At 39.0% G+C, this 24,390-nt stretch overlaps 1 protein-coding gene across 1 annotated transcript in view; it reads right to left on the reverse strand.

Moving 5' to 3' along the window:
- Positions 1 to 7,662: 7,662 nt before the first annotated feature.
- ZNHIT6 (zinc finger HIT-type containing 6) overlaps positions 7,663 to 24,390 on the reverse strand; it is a 31,232-nt gene continuing 14,504 nt past the window's right edge. Inside the window, exons 9-10 of the mRNA XM_071749807.1 lie at positions 12,179 to 12,303; positions 7,663 to 8,034 (exon numbers count right to left, since the gene is read on the reverse strand). Coding sequence (XP_071605908.1) covers positions 7,949 to 8,034; positions 12,179 to 12,303 — 211 coding nt within the window. The 3' untranslated portion in view covers positions 7,663 to 7,948. The remainder of the gene's footprint in view (positions 8,035 to 12,178; positions 12,304 to 24,390) is intronic.

Raw genomic sequence — 24,390 nt, forward strand, 5'->3', positions numbered from 1 at the left:
CACAAGAAAAATGTACTGGTGGGAGAATAAGGGCTGCAGGAGTAGGTCATGCAAATGTGAGAGTAAAACGTACTAAATGAAATTATCCTGCTGTAAGAGAGGGAATAAATCCCACTAAAATGAACTGGAAAACTTCCCAGAGCCAGGATCTCACATCAACTGATCTTCAACAGCATAGTCCTCTCTTCATTTTTGCATTTCACAGTTATGTGGCAAAACAACTAAAACCGAAAATTCACAGTACTGCAAAAGGAATCAGTGTAATTTTTGTGTATTACATTTGCACTTGCTTTGAAACTTTTAAACTCCGTTGTTCCAGCAGAAAAAACCTAAATACTAAAAAAGCCTTAAATACTAGGCATGAAAATATAAATGATAAAAGCATGGCTTCATTTCAGTGCAATTAGCAGGGCTTACAGGTAAGGCTTGTGTGCACAAAGATATAATTTCTTGACCAAACACTAAAATACCAAAATCCTTCTCCAAGATGAGTTAGGAACATAATGCACATGAAAAGCAGCAGGAAGTTTTCAGCGCGTTTCCATGCCAGGCCATCAAGCAGTTCAAACCCTGCAGATAGAGTCACCTGCCCTGCCTGGAGCTCCCCTAAGCCCGGCAGACACCAGAGACCCCGGTGCCTGCCTGTGGAGTGCCGGCATGCCCGGAGGGAAGCGCTCCTGGAGCCTGCGGGCACTCTCCTCCCCACGGCAGCCCCTGCTTCAGCTGTCCCACCTCTCCCCTCTTCCGTCTGCCCCAGGTCTTTTCGCTGTTTATTTTTAAGCTGCTTGGATTTGTCCCACAAGCCCCCGACCAGCTGCACTGGTGCGGGCGCTGGGGTCACCCGAGGATGGAGCGTGGTGGCACTGGGCAGGTTGCTGAAGCTGCTGCTGCCGCCAAAAGGAGCGTTTGTCAAACTACAGTTTCAGGACTGAAAAAAACACGTAGTGGTGTATTCAACGTGTTTATTTACAAGGGGTTGATGGTGGTAACCACTGTAATATCACGGGTGCATATAAGATCTTCCCTGCTAATGAAGGCAATATGGTGAAGACGAAGTTTTTGCTTTCTTAAGTGCTGCATCACAGGAAACAAAAGCAGGAATGTGCAGAAAACAGATTTCCATGATTACATGAAATAATCCCCTCACGTGGGATGCTGCTAACTTGCTCTCCTGAATGAGCAGCAGATGGAGGAAAAGCTAACATCTCACTGGCAGCAGGTCAGCCAGGCTACTAATTAACCCTCACTGAGCCAAGAGAACCTCTATACTCCATGTATCAACTACTGCAGAGCCCTCAGCAAAGCAGTCCCCTCTGAGCTGCCAGACCCTCTGGTGGACACCATGTGGAAATCAAACCCACCTCCCCACTGCTGGGGGAAGCAGAGGCAGCACCTGGGCTGCACGGGAGTAGAGATACAGTGGATCATGGGATCACTGCAGGAGGATTTCCTGTGCTCACAATCCTCTGAACCTGAATGAATCCCACTATGCTCTAGACCAGGAACTCTACCACAGATCTGGGTATGCAGGAAAAATCCTGAGCTACAGCTGCACTGGTCTTCAGGATTGAAACTAGAAAGTGTGCAGTGGGCAGCTGTTCATTTGGAAGTCAAAGCTATCCACCTACACAGAAGTGGTTAAATGTCCCACCAGAGGCTTGCTCTTGCCAGATGCTGGCCCTTCTCAACTGATCCTGCTGAAAAGCACTTTGATGCACGTGCACATTTTGGTTTGCTCCTGTTTAATCACTGGAACTGTTTCCATACAGTGCCCAGAAGTGCTCAGCACACAGCATGGGAAAGCTGTGTAGCTTTACTGACTGCTCTGCCTCAAGTCTGCTTTCTTTGTGTAGAGGTGTCCCTGTTTTCATCCTCACATTTTTTTTCTCCATGTTACATAGTCATGTACACAACTGGAACATAGAAACGTGGAAGTGCTGTGGTGAAAGCAGTAACAGACAAATAGTTTTGGAGATACCTATAAATGCATTTCAACTCATGAACAACTGCATACAACTGCAGTGAAACTTGGTGTCCAGAAAATATGAATTCTATAAAGGAGAACTGAACCAACAAAATGGTAAAGACCGAACCCTGTAAAGACCAAACACCAAGAAACTGAATAGATGGTATCCAGTAGGCTATGATTTTTTTAACTCAGAAAAACTACAGAGCTATGACTTCTATGTACACAGTTTATATTGGAGAAGATCCTGAAAGACCTCAAGGCACCATTCACATAAGCAACTTTCTGTCTTCACGTACACTTACAGGATGGAATGAAGCAACTGCCTGGGAGCACAAGATTACACAATATGTTGTAAGGTTTTTGTTTACTAGACAGAAGAAATTTAAAGTTAGGGAGCATAGGTTTGCCCAGGTAGGAACCCACCTAGGACACACCAACAGCTTAACCTCATGATGAATGCAGTTTCACCTAGAATGCAGGGACCCCATTACAGGTATCAGCTGAACAGGCAGCAGTGTAGTCCAGCAATATTTTGAGAAAACTGGTTGAACACCAGAAGGACACAAAAGGAGCCCAGCAGATTGAGTCAAAGACACCTGTTTCTCTGTCCTTGAGCATCTCAAACCAACCAGGCTAGATCGTAATTGACAAAATCAGACATCAAGACATCTGGGCCATAAAACCAGCAAGCCTCTGAATGAGAACTTAGAACAGGAAAATACATTTTACTCTACAAAAGCAGACACTTGTACTGTAGTGAAACAACCCCATTAAATCCAACAGGGATGCCTGAGCACAGCTGAAAGCAGAGATTTGGAAAAAAGGTCACCAAAGAGACACCACAGAGAGTTTAGATAAGAAAGCTTTGCAGGCAAGCTTTTAATGCTACCCCTATCTGCCCTTTTTCCTGAATGCCCATATGTCATTCATAAACTTAATTTTTACGTCACTTGGACATTATCTCCACTCCCTGTTGGCACTCTTGTCAAAACTGTCAAGTCCCAGGGTTACCATACTATTCAGTAGAAAACCTGGAAGCAAGGAGTGGAGAGGCAATAGGCAGCTTTCACAGTCACTTCTTCCTTCTTCATGAGGCAGAACTGGGATGACTGAAAGAAAACAGCAATGTCATATTAAAAACACTCTTGTTTTCTCACCAGTTGGGATCATGAAGGAACCAGCCAGCTCCCAGTGTGGTAATTTGTTCTCTAAATCAAGACTCCCTCTCCCCCTCTCACTTCTATCCCCGCTTCTTTGGCACTTTATTTTTAACCCACTTTGATTTGTTGTGTAACCCCACAAACAGCTGCACTGATGCAATTGATGCAAAAGCAAGCTTAATGCTAAAGAATCAGATAAATATGAGGACTACTGTGTTAGTTAAAAAATAAAACAATAAAAAAATCCAGTCTTTATCACTAGGAGAAGTCTGTAAGTCTACAAAGACTTCCCCTTGCCCCAGAGGTAAGGAAGGCTCTAGTGGCTTTCCATATTTTATCACTGTATTGATTTTTCCTGCCAAAAACCCTACTACAATAAGATAGCCTGGAAATTCTCCTGGGCAGGAAAAGTTAGCAGTGGTGAAATCAGGCCAAGCCAGTGGAAATTTGCTTCCAAAACAGAAAAAACGTACAGAGCCAACAAGGGAAAGAAACTCTTGCAATAAAAGCATCACTAGAGCTACATCACTGTCAGAGGGGTCACTGAGACCCAGTGGGATCACATTTGTGTTATCAACTCAGAAGCAGACAGACAACAAAACAACTATCCTTGTTTTTTCCTGGTTTTGCATGTCATATGCAACTTCCCTTTCAGTTTCAGTATTTATTTAGTTGTTTTTGCTGCCATTTCTTGTTTGTCTTGCATACACGTGACTTCCTTCCATTTCACCACAAATTTCTACCAAATAAAACCATATGCACTGCCATAGCAACATTTTAACACAAACACACTTTGTTCATTGAAGTACATGGTGTTTTTTTTCTCTTATTAACAGAAGGTGCATCTGCATACAGTTTAACTGAATGTCATAGCAACAACACAAACACAAATCCATATTTTTTCCTTTGGTGGGAGGAAGAATAAATGTTTTGAGGAAAAGAGCGTGGGACTTAAGAAAGCAGAATGAGATGTTTGTGACCAAATACGGCCTGAGGTTACATCATCACAGCTGTAAATATACTCTTTGAAAGCCTGCTCTTGCGAGGTGTTATACATTCTCAGTTCCTACAGATGTCAACAGAGAACAGTTGTGTCCAGCAGGGCAAGGTCTGAATCACAGCTATGCTTATATACAGCATGAAGGTCGGACTTCCTATCACCACTACAGTGAGCCTAGAAATTTCCATGCTTTTTCAGACTACAGTGAGTGCTCTGAATGGTCAACAGTTAAGTAAAACCGCATTGTTCAACTCGAGTAACAAAAATTGGTCCAGCACACCTCCTGTTGCCTCAACATTTTGGGGCATGATTCTCTTTTCCTTTACAGATCAACAGTTCCTAACATGGAGACACATCCAGTCAAAATCTAAAATTCAGATGTGTTCATTCAAATCTTTGCTGTAACACTGACAGGAAATGTAATGCTGTTTACCCATGACAACTCAGTGACTTACGCCTCAAACCCCCGGGAGAGTTACACAAAAAAGGAAAAGAACTTCTTTCATATGGCTGACTCAGTCCTACCTCTCAGCTATTGCTATGCACTTAGCTATGCTCTATTTTTGTCCTTCATGGCTTGTGAAAGGGATGACTTCATTAAGCTTTTAATTTTTTTTAAGTAATATGTTCATTCAGGACAAGAGCCTTGACTCTGCTTTGTAAGCTGAAGGTCTTTCAGTTCAAGCATTCTGTGAGGATTCAGGGTTTGAAACCTGTGAGGTCTAAACATTAAAAGAAATGCCATAATAACACTACACACAAATAGCTTGTTTCTTCTGTGATAAGCAACTTACAGAGGAAGATAAATGAGTAGGCACAGTAGGCATAAAATCAAGCTGGTGTTGAATGAAGAAGATTAAAACTACATCAGTTTCCATTCCCAGACATCCTCTGCACTGAACCAAGGCAAGTCCTGTAGGGGATCCTTGTATAACATGATTACAATAATATGTTTTCAAAATAGACAGAATGAAAGTCTTCCAGGAAGCCTCAGCTCCCTGCCTTATATTTCAAGTCCTAGACCAGAAATTGAATAATACAGCTTTTAGAGTTGCATTTCCTCTCTTCAGTTTATTACAAGATGCTTGTTCTGGATTAAGCCACTCAGAAAGGAAGTAAAAACTTCCTCTAAATGCCTGTGAATGTGTTATAAACCACCAGCCTAGCCAAAGACTGCCTAAACTTTAATTAAATCAGTAATCTTATTATGAAGAATTACCACTGGCCACCTGTCATCAGTAAGGTTGTGCTTTTAGCCAGAGGCTAAAATTTTGTTTCATTTTTATAAACAAAACCAGAAAAAGTTTAACAATATTGAATATATGAATTCCATCTTGGCTTGCATTTGATGAAACACCACAGTTCAAACTAGTGTAGCTGTTACCAAAACCAAATAAAAATAGGTAAATATTAACCTGGGAATTAATGGCAAATGCTACCAAGATCTTTTACTCTCAGTTTGATTAAATTCTGGAAGATGATTCCCAGCTTTGTTTGGGAAATATAATTTCTAGTAACCACCACAGGAATGTTGCTTACTATTTTTTTAACACCTGCTTTAAGGTAGGAAAAGATTTAAATCTGAATTAACAGAATCTTCATTTTAAAACAAATTACAGTTGTGCTTGAGTTACAAGGCAGCTTAAATTAGATTTTAACTAATAAAAAAACCACAACGCAGGCCAACTCTTTTGTACAATTAATGAAAAACTCCAAGAGTATAGGAAAGTAATGCAAATTACAACTCTGCATTCCTCAGCCAAAGACTAATCAGATACATATGCAGATCAACACTAGTATTTGCAGTGCTCTCATTTCCACTGTGTTATGAATCTGAACAGAAATGCCATGCTTTTACTCCAGATGAAACATTTTCTGGCAAATGAACTGTGGCAGGTTCTGCTCTTTTATCGATGTGGTTATGAATGAGTTCTAGACTGGTTTAAAGTAATTTGTGGCTACCAAGTCAGCATGCAGCAATCACTGATTAGGAAAAGCTTATTCACTTTCACTGAACTGAAAAAATATGAAAGAAGCACCTATAGCTAAGAATACTGGTCCTTTAGAAAGGGTTAATAAAAACAAACACTGAAACAAGAGGCAGGCAAAGGACCAACAATGACTAAAAAAGAAAATAGAGCACAGGTGGCTACTGCTATGCAAGAAGAAAAACTTCCCTATTTTACCAGGGGTTGCAAAACACACAAGGGAAAGGACATGTGATACCAGTATGAGAAAAAGTAGTGTGTGATTAGGAAGGTCCAGCACTCTTTCCAAACCTCAGCAGCTAGATGTCACTGCGAACAATTTTCTAGCAACAATATATTTGCAAAGGTGTGAAAAAATAACTTCTAAAACTCTGAACATCTCAAAAACTCTCTCCACACAGCATGACTGTAAGGAACTGACAATCTGGCACCCTGAAGCCTGAGAAACTTCTAGAGTCTGAGAAGCTTCTGGTGTCTGAGAAGCTTGACCTCTCCTACACTGTTGTCACAGCCTCCTATTGCCTCAACAAGTTCCTTCCCTGCTTTCTGTTGTCCTTCTACCCACAATGTCAGCATCAGCAGGAAGAACACTTATGAACAAAAAAAACCCTTCATGGCCACTTGGTGTGCATCCCATGCCACCCCTTTTGTCACAAGGTGCAAAGTCTCAAGCAGGAGACAGACTGGGGTAACAACAATGGTAACACCAACCTCACACAGCTGTTCACAAAGCAATCATGTCCTTAACTTTACAAATCTTAGCTAGATCTTTGCAAAATGGCCTAAAAAGCCTCTGCTGAACCCCGAGAACTCCCCAGTGGAGTGTGCAGAAAGGCCAAGCTGTTTCCTCCTGCTCACCAGCACCCACTGTTCTCATCCTCCAACAAATCCCACAGACATGGGGGACTTCTGTACAGTGGTAACTGGTCTGGGATCAAGAAATGTTCTCGAAGTTAGCAGACTTCTGTTGTCAGCAGATGATACTGTACAGGACTTTTTTTAAGGTTTATTTGGTTTTAAGTAAGCAAATTCAGCTTATATTCCAGTAAATATTTACAATAGCCAGCTTCAGTAGGTAAACTGAGATGCAGAATACAACCAGTGTTCAGAAGACCAATATGTCTGCACACCAGACATACACTCTATGTATCCATTCCTATTGATTTTACACCCCATGCTAATTTAGAAGATCATGGTAGATTAAACATATAGCAACCTGCCACCCTGAAAACATGGTCTGGCCTGTCCCTAAGACATTCAACAAGGTGAAACCAAATATGGAAAAAAAAAATTGTTCTGGGCACTCAAAATGTAACAAAAAAAGTCAAAAGTAAAGATCATTTGCAGTGGGTCAGCAGGATAAAGAAATATTCTGAAAGAAAATTAATCTAGTGAAATGCCAGTGAGTTTTTTTCAGTAAGCTTAAGCATTATGGCTTATCCATATATATAATCCATATATGAGTATGTGATAACTTAGAAATCACACACTGAGCTGTTAGGGTTAAAAAAAAAACACTGTAGAAACTAACTTGGAAACTTTAAATTTGGGTTACTCTGATTTATTAAAAATACGTGGAAAAAAGAGTGCAATTAAACAAGAATATATTTTTTTCTGAAACCAGCAATTCCCAGTCTCTTTATTTACATCCCTAAACATGCACTCCTAAATTCAGAGACAGGCAGGTAGTTTGGAAGTGCTGCCTTTAGTGAGGGGAGCCAACCCAAACCTCTGAGAACTCACTTGTATAAAAAAGGATTTAATTAAATTAAAAGAACAACAACCAAAACACCCTGAAAGGCTCATTCCACCTTCTTCTCTCAAAGAACCATCATGAACTGTCCCGAATTTCCCCTTCTTCCATAGATGAAAGGGATGAACTTTCACTGTCCGAGCTCTCTGCAGCTTCACTGGCATCTGAGGGTGCAGGACACAAAAAATAAACAAGTGATTAGTTTCACAATGTTGTTTGCTAATCAAACAGAAGCAGTTTCGTATCTCCTTTTCCTTTTAATCACACTTCTCTGGAGGACAGCTACTTCCTAAGACATAACCAGTCTCAAAACATGGGATAAACCCCTGAGCTCCTGGTTGCTGAAGGATAAAGCAAGACAATGTTGAGAATTCATTTTAGATTTTTAAATCATGGAATTTTAGTCAAGTTGGTAAGCAGAGTATTTATCTCATGCAAAACTCTTCTCATCCACTAAGAATTTCAAATTGTTCTCTTGGCTTATTTACTTTAAATGTTATTTTCTGGGTTGCTACAGATATATCACAACTGCACTGAATTATAAATAATTTATACTTTTATGAGCATTTCAGTTAGGATGAGGAACTACTGAGAGATTCTAAATAGAAATGGAAAATTAAGATGATGCACCCCTGTGCCCCTTTCATGTGTTCCAGCATCCCAAAGGTGGTGTTGTGTGAATGCTTGACCTAAGACTGATGAGGTTAAAGCTGCACAATTACTTGTGCTTTATAACATGGCTTTTCTGTTCTACTGATATGGTATCATGAAACACTGATTTCTCAAACTGGTCTTCTTCACTCTCACACCCTGAGACTGCTAGAACCTACCCTGACCTCAGTCACCTTGTGGTGAAGTCACCAAATGCCACTGCCTGATGGCACTCAAGCAGCACAAAAATAAACTTCAGCAAGTAGGCCCATGATTCACACTCTGCTCTCATTATTTTCAGAGTTTGATCCAACTATGAATTTAAAGATGCTTTTGAGAATTCAGTGTCAGGTGATACAATAGGGAAACGTTACTCAAAAGGAGCTGATGCAGTGAAGTTTCTGCTTTGTCAGGAGAAGTTCTACAGCTCACAAACACGGGTAACACACAGGACACTGTGTGCACCTGTACAGTTTCAGTGGAATTTGTCCAAGAAAATAGAAGCATTTCACCCAGACACACTGGAGGTCACATTTTGTCTACATTAAATCTAGTGTATAATCAATTAACATTTATATGCCAGATATGTACTGAGTAATGCACAAAGTAAGGATTGTTTTTGCCCCTAAGTCCTGTGAAAGCTTCTATAATCCCCTACTATCTTCAGCCATGACTGACCTTGTATGCTGCAATCAGAGCACCTGTAGTTTTTGGTATAAGCAAGTCAAGCATCAAAATATCACACAAAAGAATGTGGAAATCTTCTGACTCACAATGAATCTCAACAGAAAAAATCTAGCTTTAGTTTAGCTTGTTACAGAAAGCTCTATTTAACAGGAATTAAGGATTTTTTCACCCCAAAAGAAATGCAGATAGCATGGTGTAGATAGCACTATCTATAAATTAAGATTGGCCAGTCCTTCCCACCTTAAAACTGTCTGTACATTTTAAATTCTGGATTTAAATATTTCAGTGCCAGTTTCCTTGCTCAATCCTTATTTTTATTTTAAAGTTTCAGCCAAAATACTTCAGTCATTTATGAGAACAAGTCTAAGATAAATAGGCTTTGTCCTTCTTAATATCTGGCATCTCTTTTTGAAGCTGTCCAGCTCTAGCTCTCCCTTACTCTTTGAGGACAGTGATGTGAATGGTAGGGAGGAATGGTGATCTTTTCCCAGGATGTGCCTGCTGCTGTGGCTATGAAAACTTGCCTCTCTTCTTCTTGGGGAAGGAGGTAGATCTGGCATTGCTCAGTAAAGAAACATCATTTTAGCTTTGTTTCTGGTTCTAGCCCAGGTGCTTTGAAAGCAGCCTCTGGCTGGCTCTGGCAGCTGAAGCCCCTGTGCTCTGGCAGACCCCCTGCCAGATCTGCTCATCCATGTGGCAGCTGTTCGGCTGGAATGCCACGGGGAGGTCAGCTGGACAGGCACTACGAGACAAACATCCCTCTGGGTGCACACAGAGAAGGAAGGCAGAAAAGAAAGGCAGCATTGGCAGAGAGAGGATAAGCAAGAGCAGGATGGATGGCTTAGGAGGAGTGTGTGACAGCTACAAATAGCCATAGGTGCCAAGGAAACCGGACTGCAAGTAACACAGGAGAGTAACTAGGGCAGAAAGGTCAGCTCCTGGGAGGTGGGAGTGGACTAAAGCACCTTCCTGATTACAGCAGACTTCTCTTTGGAGAGTCTGAAGGTGAACCCAAGATTCCCACTCCTAGCAATTCACTGTGAATAAAACCAGTAAAGCAAAATAAATACAGGGGTTTTTCTCCTTTATTCTTTACAGATGCCACAGAAGAGCAGGACTGTTATCACCCTTCAAAAGTGATGCTTTGTCTTTCAATGGAGTAACAGCAACAAAAAAGCCTTCCTGTAGCACTTCCACTCTTTAAGAGAGAAATCTCTAGCAACACATGGTCCTTAACCAAACTCAAGGTGGAAGTTGTGTTAATATGTTAACTAAGAAGATGTACAAAATTATGATAAAAGTTGTGAAAATCATCTTATTTTTGACATTATCTATAATCTTTTTCTATGTTATACCCAAGACACCTCAACAGGGAGCTGTGTAATTGATTTATATGGCACCTATGGAAAGTTTAGACAAAACACCAAAACCCCCCAACAGAAACAAACAAACAATCAAAACAAATTAAGAATACTAATGGTTCTCAAAAACTGCAATAGTTGCCACAGTTCCCTGACTACCAGCTTTGGGGATGACTACTGACTGAATGATCCCAGCAGCAGAGGAAGGTCCCTGTCCTGAAGCCATGCACTTGCACTGCCCTCTGACAGAGCTCTTGGTGCTTCCCCAGCTATTAGTGGCTCTCCCTGCTCTTATACTCTGCCTTTTACAGAACCATCTACTGCTGATAAATGTGGCAGCATGACCTCAAAATACAGTTGTTCAACCAACACGTATTGAATCTACACCCTTAAAAGCACAACCTCTCTCCTAGGTCAGGAGGCAATGATAACCACTATATTCACATATTAAGTTTATGAGTCAATCAACTGTAATTCCCCCTTGACATCTGAATCACAGGGTTGACTATGGAAAAAGCAAGGGACCTAGATAAAGAAATAATAGATAAACTGAAAATACTTAATTTCCTTGTACTCCAGTATATGAATGTGCACTCCCAGGGTGAGTACCAGTGGACCTAGTAGCTCAGAGAAGAGCTACTCCTACTTCATCCCCAGGCATGATGTGATGCTCTCAGGTACTGTAGTGCAAAAAAGGTTCCCTGCCATTTCTTGGAGAGCTCCAATGGATCACTTAGTGTTACCTAACCACAACAGCCACGATCCATGGAATTTTTTTATCACTAGTGCAACTTTCTCAGTCTCGTATTTATTCAGTTCAGCTACATAGCTATAGAGGCTGATGGAGTTGCCAGAGGGAATCAGTAATTACAAATTTCAAAGCTTTAACTCAAGAGATCTGTAAAATTACAGACTGAGAAGTTTGGATAACGGTGAGTAGCTCGGGGACTGAGACACAAGGAACCTGATTCCCTGTACCAGCAGCTACAGAAAGTGAAGCTGGGACATGGAGCCTGAATACTGAGAAGAAAGATGGAAATTAACTTCAAAATTAAAATAAAAATTCCTGCTAGTTTACTCCAAGATTAAAGTTTTCCCTCAACTAAGTACTTTTCAAAAGGTAACCTTGTGCTTTTAGCCTACTCAGAAAGGTGCTTTACCATAATGATTTCTAATAACCATGCTGTAATTCAGAAATCTGTCCAATGTTAGCAGTTATGCTAGGAAATAATGGTGAATGATTCCTTTGCATGATTAGCAGGCTTACTTAAAACTCATCTTCTCCAGACAGCTTAACTTAACAAATGCTGTCAAACTTTAGCAAAAATCTGAAGAGTTGTTTTACCTTAGTGGCTAAAAATATATTAAAAAAAAAAAAAGAATCAAGCACCAGTAAACAAAGTTAGGAAACACACATGCAAGTACATGGATGTAAGCCAGCAGTTTAAGACAGGATTCATAGCAGCTTCTTAAAGAAGTATTTTAGATTCAGAGGGAAATCCAAGACATACTGCACATTCCTGGCATTAATAATAGGTGTATCCTTAATTATTTTTCATTTAACTAAAATATTTAACTATAGCATAACAGGAAATAAATCTATGCTTACCTTGGCTAAGAACCACCATGTCATTCTTCAGTGTTTTCAAGACCACAAATAATGTTGGATACTCAATTATTATTTTGCCTTTCAAATTGTCCAGGAGGCTTCTACTGGCATCAAGTTCACTGTACCTTAAAAATAACAGGGAAGTTTTATTTTGAATTTTAATACTACCATGGACATAATTTACACTTTCTGGAGAGGCAAAACTCGTGGTAGTTCACAGGATTTTCAGATGAATTATTTTACGTATCAAGTCTCGTTATCCAACTACATGATTTTTTAAAACTCTCCTTACCTCTAACCATAAGAACAAGAAAAGAATCAAATTTCTTCAAGGGGTTAAATGTCTGATGAACTCCTTATGAATATCTTTACCAAAATTTGGTTTAGACACAGTGTTATAAAAATGGATATATTTATAAAAATAATATTTTACATTAAATTTAACACTTAATATACCACATATAAGCTTTAACACTACAGGTTTAATTTACGTGGTTAGCAGTATACCTTATTTAGCACATTTGCTTATAAAACATCAGTGAAGTAGAGGGAAGGTGAGATACAAAGTGTATCTGAACAACTACTAAAGCAAAGGTATACCAAAAGCACTTAGACCTCTGATTTTTGTAGCAGTAAGGGCGCTGATACACAGAACACTGGGAAAATAATTTCTAAAAGATGGCACAATATCCCCATTTATGCCTAAACAAATCTCTGCTTACATCACCATCTGTAAGAAATGCCCTGTAGAAGTCCCCACATCTCTGTGTGCCACAAGAGGTGCATGACTTGGACGTGCAGCCCTTTCCCAGAAGCCTGGAGGGTGAAGCCAGGTATGTAACAAATGATGCCACAGTACTACAAAGTCAACCAAGCATCTTCTTCAGAGTTATTTCTTAGAACTGTAAGATTCTCTCCCAGCTCTCTAACTGGAAACCTGGACATGTGATTTGAGGGAAAGGAAGGGATAGATTTAAGCCATCTGTAAGAGAAACCACGTTGCTTTCACTTGCTGTAACTGTGGCATCCAACATATGCTCCAACATTACTACACTGCAATCTGAGTTATGCAATTATTTCTCTACTTAGCATTATTAAATTACTACTAAGCTATTTTATCAGTTAAAGGCAAAACCTTTTATCAGTTAAAGGCAAAACCAAAACACACCGGATAGTGGAACACTCCCGTGGCTGCTCTACCTTCTCTGGTTATTAACTTATTATGCAGTTGTGGGGTTTTTTTTGCCAAAACCATGACTGAATGGGTGAAGGAAACAATTTACTTTATGAGTTACAGTAATGTATGATTAGGAACAGTACATCAGAGGAGTCATCACACAAAAAGAATATTGAAGGTAAAACAAGATTTGACTTAGTGGGATTTAAGGGAAACTTAGTTTGAGCAAAAATGATTTCTCTCTCATATTTAACTTCTTTCATCACGAAAATATTTGGTTTCATGTTTCTCTCAAACCGAAGTAATTATGACCTCTTCTTACTGAAAGCCTTTAAAGGGGATAACAGTATGTTATATTTCTAATTGAATGAAAGCATTCATATCTTGTGGATTAACACACATGAACAGAAACATATTTACTGCTTTATTTACAGTACTCCAAATGCAAAGTATGGCAATACCTTTCCTTTGGCAAGGATCTCAACACATTCTTTTCTGGTTAAGCAAACATTTACCACCAAGAGGCTAAAGTAATTCACATGCTACAATACACTTTCCATTATCTCATGTTTTAGACAAAACATCTTTAGCTTGGCATAAGATAAAACACTTTTACTTAAAACTATTTTATGATAGTAAATTACTGAAGTGTTAGATCACTGAGTCAGAGCTATATCTTTTTGGTTTTATAAGTGAATTTTATTGACAATGATGGATAAAACACCTAATTTTTTAGTGCATAATGTGGGCTGCAAACTTCAGGGAGAATATGACAAAGGATCTTACTGCTTCTCTTTCTTAAACTTTACTGTTATTGTCTATGCTATCCAAAAGACCTCAGTCTACCACATTCCCTACTTTATACACAAGTGTAAGCTGAGGTTTTCTGCTAATCCACCTGTCAACCTCTTCCTTGACTGTGCATGCTTAAAAGATCTCAAAAGAAAATTAATACTTGTTACTCAATTCCAAAGTTAAACACTGGTTCCTGAGCCAGAATGATTTTCCAGGTTCTTTCCAAAAAGCCTTTGTCATGATGAAAGCCTTCCCAATTTTATCCCAGAACTAGAACAACATCATCCATCAGAGGGTGAACAGACCCATGAGCAAAAGAAGATTGCTCTGTAAGCCTTTTACAGAAGCCTATATCCACACACAATTTCAGTCTTCACATAAGAAAAGACTAGACTTGGTTGGAGAAAAATGAAATTAAATGTCATTTTACAAGTCTTGTCTGTACTAATTATTCATAAGGATGAGCTGAGGATGTTAGGTTACACCAGGAAACAAGTCCTACCATGTATTTGCGGGGAAGTGGTTTCACCACAGGTATAAGGATAAAGGAGGGAGAAGCTGGCAGTCAAGTATCACCAGATATTATTTTATCACTATTTTAACCTACTTGTCCTGTATCACTGGGACTGGGTAGCCTGCTCAGTAAGTACCCATAACAAGCTGCAGTCCTCTTCAGGCCCTTCCTTCACTGTGCACTTCAAGTGACAACCTGGTAAAATGAGTGATGTCCACTCTAAGTCTGCCCTCTCACATGGACTCCCCCCCTCCATGCTCCAGGGCAAGTTGCAGGAACCAACTCAACTAAGGCTGTCATCCTGAACAAGTTCCTTCAGTTCTTCCTGGCAGATGGATTTAAAGCTGACTCTGACTCCAAACAAAGTGACCACTCTGGGAGAACCACTGCCTGAACATCTCATTTCCACATCTGCCTTTTAAACCCTGCCTGTGCTTCCTTTTTTCTCCCACAGCCCAGTTCATACACACTGTCTACACACTGAAGTCTCCTGTACTCAGACTTCTTTCCACCCTTCCCTCTCAGTCTTCTTTCCTCCCTCGTACTTCCCACATATTTTCTCTCTCCCTTCCATACACTCCCTCCACCTCCTTGTTCAACACACACCATCTAATAAAACACTTTCCTGATTATTTTCTCGCCCCAAGCCCATGTCATGAAACAAGAAATAGGCTTGGATTTCTTCTCATAAGATGACTCTATTTATAAGGACCACAAAGAGGCAATCTTGGCAGACAATAGCTTTTGATTTTAGCTGGAATGAAATAACAATAGCTGCTTTTTAAAGGACAAAAATTAAATAAAATTTCCCTGCCAGCAGGCAGTTTAAAAGCCTACAAAAATTGTGACAATTGAGAAAATTTAATGAGATTCAGCAATCCCACATCAGTCCCCATACAATCTATTACATTTGCTCTACGAATGGCTTTGTTACCTTCCATAAAACACTGGAATTAACGTGGTTCTGCACTTCTGATAGCATCTACGAGTTTCTATAAAGGAGAGTTTCATTATCTGTAGTTATTCCACCACCTTCCAGGAATTCAACAATTCAGTCTCCTAATCTGTATCCCACAGACAGGAATGCTGCATTAGGTCACTGCATCACAACAAGCTCCCCTCACATGGAGCCCGTGGCTATCACTGCAGTGGCGTAACTTGTCTCCATGAATTCAGACAGCAGGAAATTCCCTGCTGATCAGGTTTTCCTGAATGTCATCTACAGGAACTTTTATTTTAATAATAATAAAGAAAAAATTGCCATCTGGAATTAAAGATAAATTGTAACCATGTTATTTCTTTAGTTGACTCTTCTAGACACAGAAAAGAGAACATACAAGTTTTAACCACCTAAATAACTGTAAATATGACTAAAACAGGTATTTGTATAACAACGTTTGTAATTTTCCTGTGAGACTAACTAAAACCCTTGTGCATATTTTAAAGAAAGATGATTTTTCTCCCTAGAACTGAGTGGAAACATCAAGGTATTTACTTGGCATAATTCAGATACAATAAATAATGCTATCTATTTTGGTCCTGATCCTAAAAATCCACAAACTTCTGCTAACCTATAGGAAGAACACAGATTTTTTTCCTCCCAAAGACGGTAGTTACCAAGGTATCTCCATTTGCCTAGAAGAGAGGAAAGACAGGGTACAGCAGCATTTACAATCTATCCCAAGCACTCATTCTGAAGTGCAGCACAGCACAGATAATAACTAACAGATGGACTTTCATTCCTAAGTGGTGAATAACCTCTTCGTGTGGTTATGATTTGGTGAACATGGAAGTAGTGAAATGCACCCTCGAACTAGGTATGAAAAGAAAGTTATATGACAGAAAGTAAACACAATGTATTGAAATAAGGTTTAATTTATATATTTAACTTTGTCACTAGAATTCTGAAATGTCCCACAGTCTAGAAATGTCTCACAGTGAATTCTGTTAGTCTGTATGTGTGAAAAAAATTAGAAAATTCAATGACCCACAAGCAGAGACCTTAGAAACAAAAAATGGAAATTATTTGTTATAACACTTCCCTTGTAACTACTTATTAGCAGCTGACCAGAGTAAGATGACTCTGATTCAACACTCTTTTAAGGAACGAGGACAGGGACCAAGAGCTCAAGTTAATATTTTAATATGGAAAAGAAAATTATACTACAGTTTACAAAAATATTTTTAAATCTTCCAGCTCCTCCCTCTGCTCTTGGTCTATGTTATTTCTCCTTCTCTAGGATGTCCAGAAATGTTCACCAACCTTTCTTTCATACTGCTGATCCATGCATAGCTCAACCTGTGCCAATACAGACCACATGCCTGGCCAACCACTTCTCAAGTCAGACCCACATCTCAAGTAACAATTCTACTTTTTTTTTTTTTTCTTTCTTTCTTTCTCAAAAATAGGAAAATTAGCACAAGAAGCCTTCTCTTATGAACTTTTGGACCACAAGTCCAGCTAGGAACAAACCAACAAAAGCACAGAAAGAAAACAGGGCAGCATACCATGAAAGAGACTCAGACACTGTTGCTGTTTCCTAACTATAACTACATACAGAGAATACTGAAAGGCAGTGCAAATAACAAGAAACCCAAGCTGTTCTTCCTCTTCTTTGCCATATTTCGGCCATAGACCATCCTCAAATAATGATTGTATTAAGACATTTTGTAATAATCTGTGGTCTTCTCTCAATTACAGGCCATAAGAGGCCCTCCACTTGCAAGCTCCAAGAATTGCTGAAAACTAAAATGTAAAATGAGAAAACCCAAAACAAACGGAACCACAAAACCTCTTTTTACAAACATGTTTCAAGGAGTTAAACATCCAGGTGAAGAGAACAGGAATGCAAATTACCACCTAAATTATCTGGCACAGTGGCAGATGTCCATAAAGGTTTAATGTTTTTTTTGTGGTTGGTTTTTTTTTTTTTTTTCCCATTTTTACCCTAGAAAATATATCAAATGGCTAATGGAAAGAAAAGATAAGCAATATAAGCCTACCAGTATGTCACCATAGAAGCACAAAGGCTTTCCTTGTTAAAACTTGGGAGTTTTCTCACTTGGGAGTGAGAAAATTGCATTAAGAGAAAAACACAGCAAAAGTTGTTTAATGACAACCATGGAAAAATGCATCAACTAATGGCAAAACACATGCAGCAGATAAAACACCAGTTACAACAATTTAGTTGACTGAACATTACGAGTGACTTGCTAAAAGGATTCAGGATGCACAATAATGGCAATAAGACTAAGTGAAGTACAAACCATTCTGCATCTTTTAGTTATGAGACAAAGTATGAAGAAAACAGAAGGAAAATGTGAAACTAGTAAATGTCACTTTCTTGGATTCAGTAGAATACTGAAGTAAAGTGATACTGAATTTCAAGAAAGCAAATATTTTCCCCATCTCCTAAGACATAATGAAAAGAAGTAACAAAACACAGCAGCAAATAAAGATGCTATAATTCAAAAGTGCATCACAGCAATAGTACTTTACACATACAGGAATCTGCTTACTTGGCAAAGCCAGGCAGCTTTACAAACTGCTCAAAAGGTCAAGATTTACAGATCTTTAAGTGGTACAGACATACTGAAAAAGGATATACCACAATCATAGGACTGGGATAAAGAAACAAAACAGTCTAATGAGATAACGAAACCAGAAAGCCTAAAGGGAATATAACATTTCAGAAGAGAAAACTTATTAAAAAGACAGTGGGTTCACTACTAAAGATGAATGCCTGAAGTTTCAAAACCTGAAAAGATATTAGCGTCAGCTTTAGCATATGTGAAAGATTTGGGTGGTTCCCCAAATATGCAGAGAAGTCAATATATGTAACTTTTACCATTTACAAGAAAGAATCATAGAATGGTTTGGACTGGAAGGGACCATCATGGAAGGGATCATCTGGTTCTGACCACCCTGCCATGGGCAGGGACACCCCCCACTAAACAAGGCTGCTTGAAGTTCTGTCCAACCTGGCCTTGAACAGTTCCAGAGAGGGGGCAGGATCATGGAGAATAACAACAAATGTAATAAATATACCTTAATTACAGTGTTTCTGTTACACAGCCTCATGAAACATTACTGTAAATTGTTTCAGAGGTGGGAATATACCACTGAATTACTGAGGGATGCAATGAAAACCTTTTCATACATCAAGTTCAGAAACTAACAGATCAAATCTCATTTGACAACTTAAATTAACATAAATAAGCAGTGCATTGATAAAATAAACAAATATAAAACCAATGAGAAGCCAAGCCTTGTAAATTGGCAATACTTTTGTTATTACACTTGGGAACCTTCACTCCAAGATCAGGAAGAATTGATACTTTTGTAATTTCAGATCAACCTCAAAATTTAGCTTATATTGAGACAGCCTGAATATCTCTAACACTCTGTACTACATTTTGGAAACAAATCCATAAACTTATACTTACTTGCATTGGAAGCCCAGCACCATAAACCTTACCTTAAGGGGTTACTAATGCTTTACAATGAAAAGGAAAAGTTATGAAATAAAGAAAACAAATTATTTTCTTGGCAAACAAGCAGGAAGGTCAATTTCCTCCTTGGCAAGATTGAAACAATCAGTCCTAGCTCATTTCCATCAAGAAAGAGAAAAAACAGAGGGATTCCCCTTTGGCAGCATCAGCAGGAAATAACAGGTTTGCTCCTTCCTGACTGGAACATGATGAGGTTCTCCTCTACTCTGCCTCTGTGAAAATGATGATTATGCTTCCACATTTCACAGCACTGCAAGTTCCAAGTTCAGGCTATCACTTCAACTGCCCTCAAACATGAACAAGTTTGTATCTTGGCTCCTAGAAGCCTCTTACTCCAGCCTCCCCATGCTGCCTGGTCCACAAAATTGAGAAACATATCTAACTGTAAGTCAACATCTCATTATTTATTTTTCTTCCAAGAAAAAAATTCTCTTTTCTTCAGAGAAATAGCTTAACAGCAACTCAGATACAGTTGAATTAAATCCCTCAATACATCTCACAATACTTACACCAGACTGGAATAGGACAGATGGTTTGAACACTGCTTTGTCTTAACATTTTTACCAGCTCCTTCCCCAGCCAAGGGACAACAGATGATTTAACAGTTTTTCTAACTGCAATCTTTCTTAGGCTTCCTGGCCAGTCTTGCCTTCAAGTGAGCCTTATATGCCCATGTTACACAGTACATGAACTTCCACGAAGGCACAGTATTTCCCATACTATGCAGACATTACATAGTAATATACATATACATACAGGCAAGCTCCTGTGCTCCCTAGGAGAGCTGGTGGGCAAGCTGCAAGATGTGTTCTTGAAACAGCCTTTCCTAAATGCACACTTCCTCAGAGAGTGGAGAAAAATCTGCCTGTGCATAGGCTGGGTATTCTGCTTGCATGCTTCAAGCCCATCTTTAGATTCAGAAAGCTGCAGATCCGTACAGTTTTCTTTATATTTTAGAATTTGGGGTCTGCCTACCTGCTTTGCAAGCATGAAGGATCTTGGAAGGTCTTCACCTCTGCCTGTGGTGCTTCTGGAACACCACTGGATTACTAGACAAGACAAAACACTGGCTGAAGGCACTTTCACTGTTATCTCATCCTCCACCTCTTTACTTACTCACATATTCCTCCTCCCTAAGTGGTCTGGATCTAACTTGCTCCAACAGAGCCTGCAGGATTTTGGAGCAGAGGCTACAATTTCAAACAAATCTTTGTGCAATAGATGTCTCAGTCAGCAACTCTCTAGCTGGGACACTGCAGAAACTCTAATGCCATGTCATTAATTACAAAACAGTTCATCCAAAAGAATTCAGCATGGGTTACAAAATGCTGGATTGTTACTTTAAAAAACAGGCGCCGACTGGTTCATAAAGGAATTCCTTCAAGAAAAAAAATGAATGATTGCTCAAGATAGTAAGATGAACAAATCCTGTTTTTTTGGGGGAATCATTCCAAAAAACTTCTAAAAGGTCAAGCAGTTCTAGTCAGACATCATCAACATATAGCTATGCATGCTACAGACTAGCACCATATATATTTCTTTCTAGTTTTCTGCTTTTCATCTATGTGTCTAATACAGGATCTCAATTAAAAAAAATGTGTCAATAAGAAGGAAAAGTGACTATTTTTACAGCAAAAGCTGTGTGTCCTGGTATCTGCTGCTTTGCATCACTTTTGTCAGCAGAGAGACTGATGTTCAGATAAAGCAGGAGCAAGCGAAAAATTACACTGAAACGGCTACAATAGCAAAACCTGAAAGTCTGAAATGACCTACAAGAAAACGTAACAAAGTGTTCAGCCTGGAAAGCTGAAGTTTTAAGAAAAAATCAGCACAAAACAAAACGCAACACTCTGGGAAAAAACAGCAGCAAGGATTAATACACAGGAGTGTTGTGTTTAAGAAACAGACTGCAGACCAAATTCTATTTCCCCTTCAACAGCTCAGCTTTGCCAGAGCCTGACTGCAGTTGTGAAGGGAAGAATGACTATTGTAAGCTTGCTCCCTGCTTTTGTAAAGCTGGCAGAGCTGCTTTTGTGCCAGCTGCTGTGAGCTAGAGAGAAGTAATGAATTCTACTGTCAATCTTCTGCTGGCAGAGGTTAAAGCCAGCCTGGGGTCTGTTCCAACTCATGCCAAGGCCAGCAGTTCAGCCAGGGATTTGTATCCTTAATTCCTGTCTCACATATACCATGTACTACACAAACGTGAAGAGAAGTTGCTTCTTAAGGAAGACCAGAGAATCTTAAATAAATCAACTCACACTTTTCAACATTTGCAGAAAATGGAGAGGAGGAAATAATGCTTGAAATGTGTCAATTCCTGTACACTTGTTTTGCTAGATGAAGTAGTATTTTTTTAAATGAGGCCCGTCCTAATACGATGATAAAAAGAAACTGGATCCACGCATCACACTAGTAGCAGTGCTTTTTTTTAAAAAAAGTAACTAAGTTATGTATGAAAAGCAGAAAGCAAAGTCTCTATATAAACTCTGTTGGTTTCACATGAAATTTTTCACAAATGCTAATGCAGAATTAAGCATCCTAGGAAGAGGGTATGAAAAAATAAGGAGAAAAATAACACTATCAATATCTGAGGCTATCTGTAGCATATTTAAATGTAACAGTTTCTGATAATCTTAAAATCACTGCCAAAACAGGTACCTAAGATTTTTATTGACAGTGAAATAAATAATCCAACACGAATACTACACTTAAAACAGTCTGGTTTCATTACATTTATAATATTCTTTGAATTCCAAGACAATTTTCTAGAAGTCTGTTGGCGTATTCGCAGAGACTAAAGCAAAAAACTTACTTCATCTTCTTTAATCTATTACTGTGACTGCTGCAACCTACTAATGTGATCTAACCCTTGGTTATTGAAAAACAATAGACTACAAAAGAAAATTCTCTTTGAGCACTGAACTCAGTCATCCAAGGAAATAACTCTCATTTCTGCCCACTGATCTTGAGACAGGGAAGTGCTCCAAAATTACTAACATCATCCAGACTTCTGGGAAGCAACTGAACTGGATCAGCTAAAGAGAAGTAAGTGTTCACACCATAAAGCACTGGCATTTAGTAGAGAAGAATCTCTCATACTTGTTTAGCATATTTTCTCCCCTTTGGAATTCACAAGAATTAAGGGGCACACATGCCAGTATTCTCATCTGCATCAGCCAATGTCACCACAGAGAGTAACAAGCCCCTTGATGTTGGAGCTGGTACAAAAATGCTTTTGGTATTTCTGGATTTCTGAGCAATTGAAGCATGATCTGCACCAGTACTACTGATACAAAAAACCCCAATGCTACAGCTGACTCTATAGGCATCCCTGTAAGGAATGACAACAGGAAAGGTAAAAGATACAGTCTGGTTCTACTCTGTACTCCAGCTTCTTGAAGGATGGGGTCCTCTGAAAGCAGTGGGTTTTGCAAAGCTTTCAAAACCAGACAAAATTTTGCAGGCATCTAAATATTCTGTTAGTGCTTATGGATATTTTCAAATCATATTCACATGCCATTCTATATATATTAACAGGTAAAAAAGAAAACAACTACTTAAAGGACCTAGCATTAAAGTTTAAGAAGCCATTATATTTAATTCCATTAAACTAAACGTATGATTAAAGACAGGCAACTATCTAACTAGATTCATGCAAGACATTACTGAACTGAGTAACTCCACTTGTATAGTTTAACCTTATTAAGTTGTTCTGGTTTGTTTTTGGTTTTTTTTTTTACAAAAAACCCAATTCTGATCATTAACTTACTTTTAACAAATATCAAGGGTGTGATGGACGTTTTTTTTGGTGGTTGGTTTCTGTTGTTTTTTGTTTTGTTACACAAAGCCTAATAAGGCAATTTTCAGGAAAATAAGGTGTATTTCCCAAACCAGACTGTATAATTTGGCAGTTGCATCTTTTGTTTCCTTAGTGGAAAAACCAATACTCTTACCATATGAAGTCACTTTGAAGGCATCCCAAACAAAGAACTAAAGACATTCAGGACACTAATTTATCCAGAAGAAAGAAAAGACTTCTTTATAAAAGAATGTAGACTGTAAAAATCATCCAAGAGGCACCAGTTAAACCTTGGAACACTTAAAGCCAAGGAGAGAGACACCCACCACCAAGTAACTATTGCACAACAGGTGACAGAGGCGAGCCCCACCAAATGGAAAACTATTATAACCCACTCAAACACAGATTTTTTCCAAACCAAGGTTTTAAAGGAAGAAGAGGTTTGTGTAACACCCATTTTTCAAACTCTTCTTCACAGTGTTCCTTATAAAGTAAGTGCAGTTAATGAGAAGACTATCAAGCAGTGTAACAGTCGCTGTGTTAAAGTGTCAGGAAGGGAGGACATGAGGGGAGATTATGCTTCAGGTTACTTCAAGTAATTATGACATACCACCAACTCACCCTGAAAGCAATTCTTACAAGCTGGTTTTGGAGGAGGTGGAAAACTGAGGTTATCACAAAATTCTCCAAGAACTATAACCACTGATGATAACGGGTACCCAGTGTCACGTTGTGGGGCAGTGATCCATGACACCCATGCACCAGTGAATTTACCCAGTTGCTTTCTGAAGTTCAGCAAAACTCCTGTGAGGAAGCAGAAATCTGTACTACAGAGCTAATTTTTATATCTGGAGAAAGAAAGAAAGAAAGCCCCAAAAATTTAAAACATTCTGCAAAGGACCTTCAAGCTAAAAGGGTCAGTGGCTGTGAAACACAGAAACCCGCCAAAACTAAACCACAAACTCCTGCTGCATAAACAATTGCAGGAAATACTAAAATCCTTCTGTAACATACTTATCTTAAAACTAGAAGACTAACACTTTATAACCCATAATAATCCTGCTTAGACATTCTCTGAAACACCACTATGCTTCCTCAATAATACAAAATTGTAACTACAAAAAATATTTTTTTTCAAAAGGTTTTGCTAAGCCTAAAACCAACATCTGATTCAACAGTGTATGTTTACAGCCTCTCCATTATCCAGTGCTTGCAGAGAAGGAAGGGCTAAAGTAAAGTTTTGGATAACACAACACTGATGTAGACTATTAGCAGACTACACAAATCCCACTCCTCCAGTCTGCCCAGAGTGATGGAAGCGGATTTTCCATACAGGACCATACAGCATAAAACCATGCAGAATAAGGTGGCACAGGATGGGAAGTTATTCTGAGCTGACAGTGGCACTTGAAGCT

Source organism: Heliangelus exortis, chromosome 8, assembly GCF_036169615.1.
Source record: "Heliangelus exortis chromosome 8, bHelExo1.hap1, whole genome shotgun sequence".
Lineage (NCBI taxonomy): Eukaryota > Metazoa > Chordata > Aves > Apodiformes > Trochilidae > Heliangelus > Heliangelus exortis.